The 15,675-nt window shown below is 37.8% G+C and overlaps 1 protein-coding gene across 1 annotated transcript in view; it reads left to right on the top strand.

The window, feature by feature from the left end:
- GLS (glutaminase) overlaps positions 1-15,675 on the top strand; it is an 83,120-nt gene that overhangs the window by 657 nt on the left and 66,788 nt on the right. The window contains exon 2 of the mRNA XM_013004348.2: positions 82-269. Coding sequence (XP_012859802.2) covers positions 82-269 — 188 coding nt within the window. The remainder of the gene's footprint in view (positions 1-81; positions 270-15,675) is intronic.

Consider the following 15,675-nt stretch of genomic DNA (forward strand, 5'->3'; position numbering starts at 1 on the left):
CTGGGCTGCGCTGGAGCGGAGGCCGGAGAAAGAAAGAAAGAAAGATGCGGGCGGCCTGCGCCGTCTGCGCCATGTGATTAGGCCCGGCCCCGCCCGCGCTTCCCCACCCGGCCCCACTTCCCTTCCCTCCCGGCGCGAGCTGCCCGGGTGGGGCCGGCCGAGGACCCGGGGATCCCGGGGCCACCACCTCGCCGAGCGGCCGGCGCGGGCTCTGCGCCGGGTCCTGCGTGGCGCCCGGCCACAGCAGCTGGCCTCCGGCCCAGCCCCTGGTGGGTGATGCCATGCGAACATCTCCACCGAGTGACATTTAGGAGTCGGTGGCAGAGCGTGTGCTCCTCCAGCTCGAGTTTCCGCTCAGCCTGCCCCTTCGCGGTCTCCGCCGCCACCTCCTTGGAGCCCTGATGTGGCGCCGGGGCATGCCTGCGCTTTCTGGGATGGCTCTTCCACGCAAGGGTAGAGCCATCTGGGGCACCGGAAATACGGTCTCAGAGCGAGATTAGGAAGAAGGGGATCACGTGGCCGAGAAGATGGGGCCCGGGGCCAAGAGGATGGGGCCCGTAGTTTAGACCACCTGTTACAGCTGGGGACCTGCGCTGGCCTGTGAGATGCCTTCCGGGAGGGAGATGGGTGAATTTTTAAAAATAGAAGTCAAGACGGCCATGGTGAAATGTGACGTAAAACACTAGCTCAATGATAAATGTGGGTTAGGTAGATTGTGATAGGCGGAATCTATACGTGCACGGAAGGTCACCCTCCTAACAGAATCGGGGTTTTCCCCACATAATAGGTGAGGCCGTTTTTTGAATGCATAAGTCCTATGGAATCTAAATGAATACAGACTTTGCTTCCCCAACATAGGTAAACATTTACCTGTGTGCTTTCCTTATATCTTACTATTTTTTCTGACGTGGTTTTGACACCATGTGACCCGTTGGTATCCTTTTAATCCCAGGTTCCCTCAAGTGAAATCGAAAATGTCTTGGCATTTTAATCCCACCTGCTTAATGGTTCCTGTAATTGCAGTTGGGCCCTCCCTAAAATTTTCCAGTTGCTGTTTTCCCAGACTGAAAATTATTACATTAAAAAAAAAGTTGAGAATGGCCAACATTTGATGGTTTTCTGCCACAAAATAGCATTATCACCAAATGTCGGTTATTTAACATCATGGGGTTGATGACTCCAATCTCATCAATTGTCAAAAAGGTAGAATTGTTAAATATGTACCTTTCTATTGTGTTTAGGGAATAGGATATGTGTATACTTAATCTTACTCCAGACTCTTACTTTAACATAATCTGGCTCATCAAACATGTAAAAAGCATTTAAATTCCTACATGGTGCCCAGAGAGACCTGGCCTTGCAACATGGCAATTAGTCCCATTTGAAAACGAGCCTTGCAGGATCCAGAAATCCAAACTTATCTGCCATTGAGTTGATTCCAACTCATGTCGACCCTAAATGACAGAGTAGAACTGCCCCTGTGGCTTTCTCAGACTATAACTCTTCATGCGAGTAGAAAGTTTCATCTTTCTTCTTAGGAACAACTGGTGATTTTGAACTGCTCACTCACCTTGCCTTTAGCAGCCCAAGTTATAAGCATGCACCACCTTACAGGTTATGGGATGAGAACTGCTTTCCATTGACATTGTGTCTTTGGATCTGTTCCTCTTGCTGATAGGAAGTTGTGATTTATGTGTTTCCCAGAAGCTTCTGGATTTTTTGCCCACTTTAGAAAAATTTGTTTCCTAGCAATAAGTTCCAAATTGGCAGCCCAGCATTAAAAACAGCCTCCCACCTGACACACACCCCATCCCCCCCACACCCCCTACCCTCCACCCTGACACACAAAGAAAAGCAGCCTTAGGGAGGGAAGTCCTCAAACAGTTTTGCTCAGGAGCTTTGGGAGTTTGAATGGCAAGCAAGATGGGCTTGTTTACCTCACTGGGAAGAAGGAAGATTTTTGATGCCAGAGTTTGGACTAACAGGTGGACAGGTTTAGGAGCAATATTGACCCCGCGAGCCGGCAAATAAGGATTTGGGTTGAGAATGAACCTCATCTGTCTCCACTTTAGCAAATAAACCTTGTGAAAAAAGCATTTTAACCTTGTGAAAGTTAATTTTTTTTATCTTCTAAAAGATCTGACAGCCAAATGTAGCTTTCCTCCTTGGGCCCTTCCATGTTGCCTTTGTGTGGTGATCATTTCTCTTATTCTGTGAGGTAAGCTTTCATTTGATCCTGTTATCCTTCTAAAGCTCAGCTTCCAACGCAGAGGTCATCCCTTAATCAGCAAGCCACCTGGAATGCCAGCACCCATTTCTCTGCCAGATGTTAGAGAGATTTTGAAAAGACATAGCCACATGAAAATTAAAATGAGTTAACTTTTTGTGAGCAGCTTAGAACAATATTTGGGACATAGTAAGTGCTACATGTGTTTGTTAAATAAACCAAACCAACTCACTGCTATCGAGTCAGTACTGACTGACTTAGTGTGACCCCCTTGTGGGTTTCCGAGGCTGTAGTTGTTTTACAGGAGTAGAAAGCCAGTCTCCCGCAGAGCTGCCTGGTTTCATACTTCCGACCATGCAGACCGAAGCCCCTCATGTAGCCACTACACCACCAAGGTGCCTTGTTATTCAATAAATGAGAATAAAATTGTCTTCATTTTCTGTGAAGCTTGTTCATTTTTAGTCTCACTCATGAGAAACTACTTGTTTTTTATTTCTGGGGAAAGTTTTGTACTTTTTATATGAAACTGGTTAGCTCAGTTTACCTTTTTTCCCAGTTTATACCAGTAAGCATAGTGAATTTACTGCTTAGCCCCAGCAATTATTAGTTCATTTGGCCGGTCCGTTTGCTTTCTCTTCTTTCCTTGGTTTGGGCTTTTTATTTTATTGTATTACATACTGAAGGAGATAGGCTATAAACAAATTGCTTATGTTAGAATGCAACATCAATCATCCTCTTCAATCTGAGTTACAGTCCTGGTTTAGACTGGAATTGTACTATGCTTTTACCTTACAGTAGAGATCTGTGCTCCCATTTTCCCTGCAGTGCTTGGTTAACTTTACAACCATTATCCCATCTTAAAAACCACTTGACCTGGCTGCCTTCATTATTTAATTGTTCTCTCTTGGCTCTTCTTGGGTTTCCTCACGGGTGTACCCTGAGATTGGGTCCTCTGCCTTTTTTCCACTTGGCTGCTTTCTCAGCAACATATTCCTTGTCCTAGCTTGGATTCTTATCTTTGCGCACGTAATAACTTTACCTTTTATCCACCTCTCCCTATATTTAACTCCTTATAGCTGATAACTTCAAATTTAACATCTGTACCTCTATACATATTCATTCTTTTCTCTATTTTCAGTATATTTTGTTTACCTTTGTCCAATTAATTTTAGAATTTTAATTTCAGTATATCACTCTACTTCCACAGAACCGACACAGACTGGAATGAGCATTAGTTATATCAACGTCGCAATCTATGTTGTGGTATTGAAGAACCTTGATTAACCTGTATGTCAGTATTTGCTTAGCATGGCTATTTATATCAGACTAAAACATATCTAGCTTAATTTATGTAAAACCCAGGAAGGTAAAATAATATTTATTAGAGAAGGGTCCAAGGTAGAGGGATTATTGAATTACTTTTTATTTTAATTTAAAGTTTGTTTCTTAGAAGGAATTCTGATAGAAAAGTACTAGCACATGTATGCTCTTTAGAAAATAGGTAGTTCATACAGAACTCAGCGAAAGTACAGTATTAAAAGACCAGTGAGATCATTTCCCCCTATCAGATTGGCAAATGTTGAGTCACGTAATAGAAAGGGTGTGGGAAATATGAATTCTTAACTGCTGGTGAAAATACTGCTTTAGCCACTTGGAGAACAATTTGATAGTACCTATTAAAAATTGCATACCCATGGTGCAGTCATTACACATTTACACATCTACACCGAGTCAGAGCTGCAGTTTTATAATAGTTTATTTTAAAAATTAAAATATAAGCAAAGAATAGCTTCAGCTAGCCACAAAGCTAGCTATATGCTTGGTAGTTCGTGCTTACTCCTAATAAATGGAAAGTGAAGACCAAAGAAAGCCATTAGATCATTTACCAGGAGAATTGAATTTCAAAGTAAGATTAAATAATTCATTTTGTAAGTGTTGAATTAGGTTTATAGAACAGATCTGATAATGAAGCTGAGCCAATATTTGCCATTTAATTGATCTAGAGAGAACCGAAATTGAAATAGGTGGCAAATGCTTTTAATAGCATTTGTTTTTAACTTGTAATACTGAACATATTTATAATTCACTTAAGCTAAAATCAGGTTTAAAAATTTTTTATTTTCATTTGGATTTCTCAATTTCTTGGTCATTTTATTTCTGTTATCCTTAATATTTTAGGTCATGGTTATGAGTGAATTTTAGTTTTATTTTACTGGCACATCAGAAAGGTGCCAATCTGTAACATATTTTTTGCTCAAGGAGCCTAGGCGGCACAGTGGGTTGAACATTGCGCTGTGAACCATAGGGCCAGTGATCCAAAGCTGCTCCCCTGAAGAAAAATAAGGCTGACTTTCCCGTAAAGTTCCAATCTGTGTTGAAAACCCTTTACGAGTGGTTCTCCTCTCTCCTACAGGCTTGCCAGGAATCTGAATAGCAGTGGGTTTAGTATTTTGGTTTAATATGCTCACAAAATGATTGTGCATCTATTGGCATAGCTATCATGGATGAATTGCTATTGATTAATTTGCTTATCACCTTCAGTAATCAAACTGCATCTTTATAATTTTGCTATTACTTGGATAAAGTTCACAAACAGGATGGGGGCAATTCAGATTAGTCTCCTTGAATATTACGTAGCTTGTTTCTAGGCTTTTACTGTTTCACAAAACAGTTACTGCTTCAAAATCAGCCAACTCAGGAAATGACTACCAAGTAAGACATCCTTTTTTTATGAGGTGATATACAGGTGGAAAAAAGAATAAATGTTAAGTTGAGAATTTTGCTGAAGGTAACTTTGGTGTTTCTTGCTGCTATTTGAAAGAATCTTTAAATCATATTGAGATGCGAAATCATGGTTATAGAAACTGTAACTCTAATTGTGTAGGATTTGCATTCTTGAAGGCAGGTGTATTAAATTCTATCTAAACCAAGATTATATCTTCTAGCTGCTGTCAGCACTTTCAGCTTATAGCTCATTTGCTGGTAAGAGGAATGGTTTATAGCTCATTTGCTGGTAAGAGAGAGCTGAGGCAACAGATATTTATAAAATAATTATTAATTATTGATGTCTCTAAGTAAAGTAAGTAGGTTTTAAGCACAGACTCCGACCCTGTAACTATAGTTTTACTCAGTAATCTACTCAAGTGTAAAATGTCCTTGGCTCTGAAAGTGCATTTTACTCCAGTCGGTGTTTTCTGATCACCTTCTGTGTAGAAGCAGTCATGTCTTGGCATTCTTCGAGAAGTATTTCCTGCTTCGTATGTAGCATTATTGCTTACTGATGTCTAGATAAGTGCATGTAGTGAAAGTCTAGAGAATTATTGCCTACTGATGTCTAAAGAAGTACATGTAGTAAAAACATTAGAACAGTTGATTATGCATAACTTAGAAAAGAGCTAATATATTTTGTTCTGCCTATTTCTGGTAGAAGCTTCTAGAGATTTTTAAATTATGATCTGCATGAGGAAATATTGTTTGGCATACGCACTTAAATTTTTTATTGGTATTTTAGAAAGAATGTAAACCTAAAGAAAGTTTTGAATGTGTGAAAATATTGTTATTATTAAACCTAAGGAGACTAATCTTTAGCATCTAATTCATTCTCTTTCAATATTAATGAAATTCTTTTTTAGGAGGCTAAGCTAAGAAAACTGAGAATGTAGCTTATATAATGTTTTTCGCACAGAGTTAATCCATAATAAACAAGGAAAAACTTGAGTTTAACATGAGTAAAATGGCTAAGTAAATTATGGTATGTCTGTATGATGAGAGTCTATTATTCAGCCATAAGAGAAAAATAACATATTAAGTGAAAAATTTAGAATACAAAATGTTCTGCTGGTTTAAAGAAAAGTTTAGAAAAAGTAAAGGGTGAAAATAAGCCAAAAGGTTAGCATTTCTTTTATGAGAATGCATACTTTTTTCTGGTATTATGTAAAATTCCCATTATGAGTGTATACAACATATATAATCAGAGGCACATACTTGTCAATATTTTAATTTGTAAATCTCTATATTCTGCTGTCATAGTCTTCTGCCCCAATTTTTTGTTTCTGGTACATGTAAGAACAGTCTTCATCACTACATTGAAAAAAAAATACGATAAATGGATTTTGATGTCTATTAACATTATTCAGTCTTAGAATTATCCTCAAATATCAAATTTAATTAAGAATTTAAAACATTATTCGTGGTATAGATCTCTTTAGAAAAAGTGCTTTTTCACTTTTGCGTTATTGAAATATCTTAGTGAATCCATTTGATCATTTCTTGTTCCGTTTATGTTAGTGACACAGAAGGGTACTATGCTGCACTATAGCACACAATAAGGCAATGGTTGGCAAACTTCCTCAGTGAGGGGCCAGATAGTCAATGTTTTTGGTTTTGCAGCGTGCCTGTTCTCTTGAAACTAGCGTGCTGTTTGCTGTGTGGCACTGGCAGTCGTAAACCAGAGACCCAACTTGTTGCCACTGAGCGCATCCCTACTTGGGGCAGCCCAGGTAGTTATTCCTAAGGCTACACTCCGGATTATTCCCACTGCCGACATTTAGCCACATGACTCACCACTGCATCATGAGGGAGCCTTCACATAGTCGTTCAGAACAGTAGGTAAACAGATTGGTGTGGCTCTGCTCCAATATCACTCTATTTACAAAATTAGTTTGCATTCCTTTATGGTAGCATATTTTGTTGTGCAGGTGTTCCTTCATACTTTGATTGCCTCTGCTTGAAATTATTATCTCCTGTGAATTTCTGCATTTTACACGTGTTCCTGCATATTGTTCTCGTCCTTCATGTCTCCATTTTAACTATTATTCCTCATTCACCTTCTACACACAATTCCCTTACCAAATCCATTGCCATCGATTGATTTGGACTCCACCAACCTGTAAGACAAAATAGAACTGCTCATTTGGGTTTCTGAGGCTAAATTATTTTTTTAACATTAAGGCTTTAAAAGATGTCCTTTTTTTATTTTAAACTTCACCAATAGTGAATTAGCTGTGGGCTAAAATGTGTTGTAGAATAAGCACCTTTGTCTGATATCAATTACTTTTTATATGCTAATGGTATCATGGTAGAAAGATTTCCTACTTCCATCAAGAGTTATTGTCTCAGAAACTCACAGGGACAATTCTATCCTGCCCTATAGGGTCACTGTGAGTTAGAATCTACTTGATGGCAGACTAAATATGGATAAAACTCCATTGCCTTTGAATAAGTTGACAGCTTCTATCACTATAACTTTCATCCTTAGAGTTAATTTATTAACCTGCTGGTGTTGATGAATATTTACTATCAATTTAATCACTCTAAGCTCTTTTGGTTAGAAAAGGGCCATACCTAAGTTTTATTGATTTTAACAAATTATGGATAACATTATGAAGAATGTGAATTCCAGAACACTTACTTGTGTTCATCCAAAACTTGTATTCAAGCCAAAGGCAGTCATAGAAATAGAACAAAGACACTGTGGGGTTTGTAATAAGGAAAAGTGTGTCTGGATTGTATAATTTTATCATACTTGTTCAATTTATATGCTGAGCCAAGAATCCAAGGAGATGGATTATATGAAGAGTGGTATCAGGCTTGGAGTAAAGCTATTAACACCCAGAATCAAACAATATTTTTCATTTCTAATGGGTTTATCATTCTATACCATCATTTAGGAGTCCTGGGGGATGCCCCCCCACGCCCCGCCCCCAAAGAAAAAGAAAGAAATTTGGAGAAGCACAAAATTTAACACTTGGTTTTAATATTTTACTTCTGTTTATTTTGTAGTTCTTAGAAAAGACTGTATTTCCCTTTTTATTTGATCATGTAAATTTTTCATATATGAGATTTTGAACTGATGAAACGATTTTGCAGTATTTTTTATTAATAAGTTCTTTATTTCTTCCATCAAAGCAGAATTAAATACTTTCTCTGTGTTTCCTAATACTTATACTGCCATAGCATTTGTCACATAACTGTACAGTCTTAAACTCTCCATGTGCCACATAGTGACCCTGGGACCCCAAACCAAACTCACTACCATTGAGTCAATGTTGACTCATTGCGACCCTATAGGACAGAGTAACTAGCCCCTGTGAACTTCTCTAGTGACCCTGTAGGACAGAATAAAACTCTACCCCATATGGTTTTCTGTTCTTCAAGGTAGAAGTATAATACTGTTTATGATGGGATAATCCTCATTCAAGGAAAGCCAGTCAGTACAACTGCTATTAAAATTAATGTAACAATCACTAAAGCTAATGAAGAAATTGAAGAATTCTACCAAATTTCTTAGTTTAAAATTGATCAAATGTGTAATCAAGAAGCATTGGTAATTAGTGGTGGCTGGAATGCAAAAAATTAGAAACATGACGGAATAGTAGTTGGAAAATAAGGCTTTGGTGATAAGCTGAAGATCACTTGGTAAAATTTTGCAAGACCCACACTTCTTATTTTTTTAAATAATAATATAAATATATGTGGACGTCTCCAGGTGGAATACACAAAAACCAAATTGACCACATCCCGGGAAAGATATAATAGTCCTGGTAGTGTAGTGTTTACTCATTGGGCTGTAAACCACAAGGTCAACAGTTGAAAACCATCAGCCACTCTGAGAGAAAGACAGGTCTTTCTACTCCCTTAAAAAGTTACAGTCTTAGAAACGTAGGGGCATTTCTCCTCTGCCCTAAATGGTCTTTGTGAGTCAGAATCAAATCGACGGCTGATGGAAAAGCTCTGTATCAGCAGCAAAAATGAGGCCAGGGGCTGACTGGAGTTGACCAGCAGTTGCTCATATGTAAGTTCTGGTTGAAGGAAATTAAACCAAGTTCATGAGAGCAAAATACAACTTTGTGTTTATCCTACCTGATTTTTAGAACATCTCAAGAATATATTTGACTCATTAAATTTTAATGACAGAAAACATGACAAGCTATGGGATGACATCATACATAAAAACAGGAAAGATCAAAGTGGATGTCAGAAGAGACTATGAAACTTCCTCTTGATCTTAGAGTATTGAGAGCAAATGGAAGAAATGAGGACGTACGTAAAAGCTAAACAGAAAATTTTAAAGGGTAACTCAAGAAGACAAAGTATTATAATGAATTGTGCAATGACCCAGAGTTAGAAAACCCAAAGCAGAATGTATTCAGCATATATCAAACTGAAAGAACTGGAGAGAACATTCAAGCCTTGAGTTGCAATATTGAAAGATTGTATGCCAAAATATTGAACATTGTAGGAAACATCAAAAGAAGATGTTTAAAATTAAGAAAAGTATTTGTTGGGGTTTGTATCCTTTCACAATACTTACTCAGTCTTTATGCTGAGCAGATAACCCAAAAAGCTCCACTATATGAAGAACCTGCCATCAAGATTGGAGGAAAGTTTATTAAAAACTCATGTTATGCAGATGACACAATCTTGCTTGCTTGAAAGTGAAAATGACTTGAAGCACTGATGAAGATCAAAGACTGCAGCTCCCAGCGTGGATCACAATTCAACATAACAAAAACATCCTCACAACTAGATTAGTAAACAACATAAAAAATAGAAATGTTGAAGTTATTGAGGATATCATTTCACTTAGATCCATAATCAGTGCTCAAAGCAGCATGATTCAAGAAATCAAAGACTCGTTGCACTGGGTAAATCTGTACAGGACCTCTTTAAAGTGTTGAAGAGCATGGATGTCACTGAGTACCAGGGTGTGCCTGGCACAAACCGTAGTAATTTCAGTTGCCTCATATGCATATGAAAGTTGGGCAGTGATTAAAGAAAACTGAAGAATAGATTTATGGTACTGGAGATAGCGATGCATTATGGTACTGGTGAATATTGACTACTGTGGACTGCCAAAGAACAGACAAATCTGCCTTGGAGGAATAGTCAGTATGCGTTTTGGCAGCAATGAGGGCAAGACTTTGTCTCACATACTTTAGAAATGCCAGGAGAGACCTGGAAAAGAATCTCATGCATGGTAAAGTAGAAAACGAAACTCAACTGCCTTAGCAACCCTGTAGGACAGAGTAGAACTGCTCATGTGAGTGTCCGAGTTGTAAATCTTTATGGGAGTAGAAGGCCTCATCTTTTTACTGGGGATCAACTGATGGTTTTAAATGGCCAACCCTATGGTTAGCAGCCCAACTCTTAACTGTGCCACCTTGGTTAAGTGGAAGTGCAGTGAAAAGAGGAAGACCCTTAACCAGATGATTGGCACGGTGGCTGCAACAATGAGCTCAAAAAGTTACTATAATCGTGAGCTGGTGAAGGACCGGGTATGGTTTCTTTCTGTTGTAGACAGGATCACTATAAGTCATAATTGACTCAATGGCCCCTAACAACAACATATGAAGGGGAACCCTCTAAACTGGAATCCCCCCCCCCCTGCTCCTCCAAAGCTATGTATTTATATTTTTTTTACAAAACAACCTTATCACCTTCAAAGCACTCTCCATTACACTTAACACATTTGCCAAATCTGTGATTCTATTCTTGGAAACATTTTTCATACTCATCTGTTTGGATGGCTGACAGCACCTCCCTTGTTTGTTTCTTCACCTCTTCTACATCAAACTGCTCCCCTTTCATGTCCCTCTGCATTTGCTCAAACAAAAAGAAGTTGCATGGAATGAGGTAAGGTGTGTTGGGCAAGAGAGGCATGCTGGTTTTTGGCTAAAAACTGGTGCACTGAGATGGCTGTGTGAGCCGGTGCACTGTCATGGTGGCAAAACCAATCCCCTATCTGCCACAAATCAGGCCTTTTCTGTTGTACACTGTTTGCTGTCTTTTCAGAACCTCTAAATAGAAAGCTTGATTAACAATCTGACCTGGTAGAACAAACTCCAAATGCACTACCCCCCTCACACCAAAGAAAGAAATGAGCATTGTCTTGATCTTTGATTTCACTTGACGAGCTTTTTTGGGGTGAGGTGACAATGGCCCCTTCCACTGGCTTAATTGATGCTTGCTTTTGGGGTCATAAGAATAGCACCATGTCTCATCATTAGTAATGACCTTCGGGGGGAAAAAAAGCCTGGGTCACTTCAGAGCTGTTCTTCCAAAGCACAGCATGTTACCACTTGACGCTCTTTTTCCTGGTCAGTCAGAACCCAAGGCACACATTTCACAGCGACCCTTATTCCCAAATCTTTCATTACAATTCGCTGGACTGAGCTCCAAGATAGTCCAGATAACCTTCCCATCTCTTCAGTGGTCCGTTGTCGGTCATGGTCTTGAAGCACAAGTGCATGGATGTTGTCGACATTTTTGTCTTTTCAGGAAGTTGATGTCCAAAATGAGGTTTGTCATCAATCAACATTTCACAGTGTTTTGAAATGAGAAAACCACTCGTACACTTGTGTGTTCAACGTCACAACAGTTTCTGTGGCATTTCTCTGAGCAGGAAACACAATTTCACAGCCTCATACTGTTCCCTTAAATTGCCATCTCAAAAAACAAGGTTCCACCAAAACTGCTTTCACAAAAAAATTCACTGTGACCAGAGAAATTTCCCAGGTGACACCACTGGGTGTACTTGTACTTACAAGTTGCCTAGTGGGGAAAAATGTGTACTGTGAAAGCTCTGCCCAGTGGAGCTTTTTCCTGTGTTGTTTTTTTTTGGGGGGGGGTACCCCCTAGTATATGGTTTTTTTCAGACTGTAAATCTTTAGGGAAGCAGTTTGCCAGGTATTTTCGCTTGTGGAGACACAGGGACTTGAGCTTCTGACCTTTTAGCTAATAGCCAAGTGATTTTATCATTGTGCTACTAGGACTTCTAGCCTTACTTTTTTATATTTATAAATTCAATTTTGACAGAAAATGGGCAATATCAGGAAAGTACAAAAATTAGTGGTGGAACCAGTGAGTGCTCAAGAGGTTCAAAGATCTGGTTGAGGAAAGCCCTGTGAAACAACTGGTATGATACAGATACCTTGAAGTTAAAGGAGCAAAAGATTGTAGGCAGAATAATAATGATGAGGATGTAGGGCTTATTATAGGTCAACGATTAGATTGAGGAATGTAGATGTCTATAAAGAATATACTACAAAGCCAAAATATAGAGCACTGAGTATCAGACAGGAATTTGAATTATCCCTTAGTTTTGAGAAATTGGTTGGGCAAAGTAAGCAAACAATAATTCTTTTCAAGTTGGCTCTGAATTTAAACTCCATATGGATATTTTTTTGAGTAATCTCATTTATTGGTTTATCTAGATCTCAACTCCCCAAATTAGGTATTTTAACATTTTATGGGTAGAAGTGGCATCTTAATTCAAACATCCTATGCTTTTTAGCTGTTGGAAGTTTTCTTACTAAACACCAGTGAATGCCTACCTTCTTCCCTTTAGTAGTTTTCTTTCCTTTTCCAGAAATCCCCGTTTGCCATATATTGCATGCTCCTATCCATACATCAAGTCTAGTTCAAGTTCCACTTCTTCTAAAAATGCTTTACCATATTATCCCACCAATAAGTAAGTTTTCAATGATTGTAGCTTCTTTCTTGTAATTTCTAGTTTTGAACATGCCTTTATTTCTGTCTAGACTGTAAGCATCACCTTACTTGAAATCTTACATGTAATAAACACCACTTAAAAATACATGTTTTTTGTTTAACATCTAGGATGTTAAAGTAGGGAAGGAATGATTAGAAAGAAATGAAGGAGCAGTGTAGCAAAAACTTAAAAGTAGAAATTAGAAAGGAAATGGGAAAGAATAAAAAACAAGGAAGGAATAAAAAGTGTAAAACAGGGTTTTTCTTTGGATTCACTCATTTCATAATGCATAGTCACTTTTAGTTGCTCAGTGTCAGAACCATTTATGTTTTACTACCAGGAATACTGTGGGTTCTCTGGAGCACATTAGTAATAATTTGATGCTCCAATTTGAAACCTATTATAATGGCTTTTGAGAAATAATAGTTTTTAGCATTCAAATTTTAATAGCAAAGCACATTGTTGTGATAACAGTACCATAGGATTACATTAAATAAGGACAAGAAAGTTCTTTGAAGTAATTTCTACCCCTTTGTAGGTTTGGAGTGAAACTTTGCATTTGTTTGTTCACTACATTAGAATCTGAGCTATTAAATGCTTAGATAATAATTTTTTTTAAATCAGTTTGTGAGCAAAGTTTTTAGAGCTGTTTAAAATTTCCTCTTATGGATAAAAACTAATCGCTTGTCTAAACATAGGTAAATAATTACACTTTTTTGCTTAGTATGGAATAGCATGGTCATTTTAATGTTTTGGTGCTATGTGCCATAAGCTAAAGAAGTGTATATGTTATTATTTACCTAGCTTTCAGGCAAAGCAAATAACATTTACTGGTGTGATAAATACATAGAAAGCTTATACTGCAGATTTTTAAAGTGATAAATTACCACTATATGAACTTCACTTGACAAACCGTTTTCTGTAAATAAGTGGTATGTTGTTATCCACTGATAGTTCACAGCTATTTCCATTTTTCTTTAAGAATTAGGTCATCAGTATTATTGAGCTCCATACAGGGGTATTACTTCAGGGTAAGATCTAGAAAGTGGGTTTGTATGTAGCTGTGCATTTTAGAGCCACGATAATCTAGTGGTAGTTTGGGCTCTGATTTCTGCTACTGTGCAACCTTGGAAATGTCTTACCTCTCTGAGTCTCTGTCTTTTCACATGTGAAAGGGAAATAGACTCATTTGTTTATTCAACAAGTAATAAATATTGAGAGTTTTACTGTAAGCAGAGATCATCCTATGTGAATCTGGGTTGACTAGAGAAACAAATTCATAGACACTCATATATGTATAAGAAAAAACTTTATATCCAAGAGTAATTGCATATTAAGAAAACATCCCAACCCAGTCCAGATCAAGTGCATAAATCCGATATTAGCCCATATACCCAATACAGTCTATAAATTACTCTTCAGACTCACACAACACGTGCAGTGATGCCGAATGCAGGACGATCACAGGCCAGTGGGTGGAAAGTCTTGTGGCTCCCTTGGCAGTGGAAGCAAATCATCTCAGATCCACGTGGCTCCTCTAGCTTCAGGGTCTTGCTCAATCAGTGTAGCTCCATGTCACGTAAAGTGACATGACGTCCTGCTTTTGGTGTGACAGTCCTGATTTTTGGAAAGAATGCACGACAAGCTAGGGAATGGTCTATTTGGTCCATATAGACCACCCCACCCCTGGTCAATGGTGTCCCGCTTTAAATCTGGTCACCTTATAATATGTGTCTTGCCAACAGGAATGTCTTGCAGAGAGTGTGTTCCACCTCCCAGGAGGAAGATAGGAGTTCCCAGAATCCTCAGGAGAAGGCCATGCTCACAGAGGCCTGATTGACAGGCTAGACTCCACCCCTTCGCAAGTTGACATATTAGGTCACTGCCACACATCCCGTAGTTTTGGATAATGGTAGTGCCTTTTTCAGAAGATCATTGAAAGATTATTGTGAATGTGTATCAAATAATTCTCATAGTACTTAAAATGTAGTAAGCAATTGACAAATTTTAGCCATCATTATTAAAATATTTCAAATATTTTAAAGTTGTCTGAGAGCAAAATAGTTTCAGGGAATAATTATGTCATTAATGTGTTTATTGATAACCTACTTTCTAGCTTTTAAACAGAATTGTTATGACTAGTCCAGAATCAGCTATATTAAATTCTAATTTAAGAAAATGAGTGTTCTTCTACACCTTTTTTTCTCATAATCTCTTTATTAAAACAGTTTAGGTATAGTTCTTTTCCAGTATACATAGATATGCCTATTTATACCGTGTCTACATTAAAACCTGTGAAAACTAGAATTTATGTAAGATGGAAACCTATAAGAAAAGAAAATTAAAATATTTCCCCCTAATAGTGGAAAACTTGGGAGATCATTTTGATTTGTTTACATAAAAGCATTTGCTATGGATAGGAAAACATTCTTGTTTAAAAGTTTGGTTAATCATGCCATCTAGTAGTTATAGTAATTTAGTTGATTTAAGATTTTAATGTGTTTTATAATCTTTTCCTAACCGTTTTTATAGTTTGTAGAGTTTCATCTCTATATATGAACCTTGGTTATTTTAGAAATAATAGCAACCACAATATCAATTGAATACTTGTTTTTGCAAGACTTTGTTGTTAAAGACACTAAATATATTTGAAAACTATGAGGTAGACATTATTATCCTCCATTTTCAGATGATGAAACAGACACAGAACGGTAAATTAATTGACCCAGGTTTGCTTAGCTAGTAAGGATTATAGTCAGGATTCAAAATTTGTGCTCTTAATCTTAACCACTGTCAAATTCCTCATTTGCCTCTCCCAGATTTAAAAATTATATTACCTATGAAAATAATATCATAATAATATTCATTTTTTTAAAAGTTGATTTAACTTGAGTATTTATTGAGCTTTATATTAAAGAGCCCTATTGGTACTATGGGCTACAGGTTGGGCTGTTCA

The sequence above is a fragment of the Echinops telfairi genome, unplaced genomic scaffold (genome assembly GCF_000313985.2).
Source record: "Echinops telfairi isolate 266 unplaced genomic scaffold, ASM31398v2 ScPeMD7_3;HRSCAF=10, whole genome shotgun sequence".
NCBI classification, from domain to species: domain Eukaryota; kingdom Metazoa; phylum Chordata; class Mammalia; order Afrosoricida; family Tenrecidae; genus Echinops; species Echinops telfairi.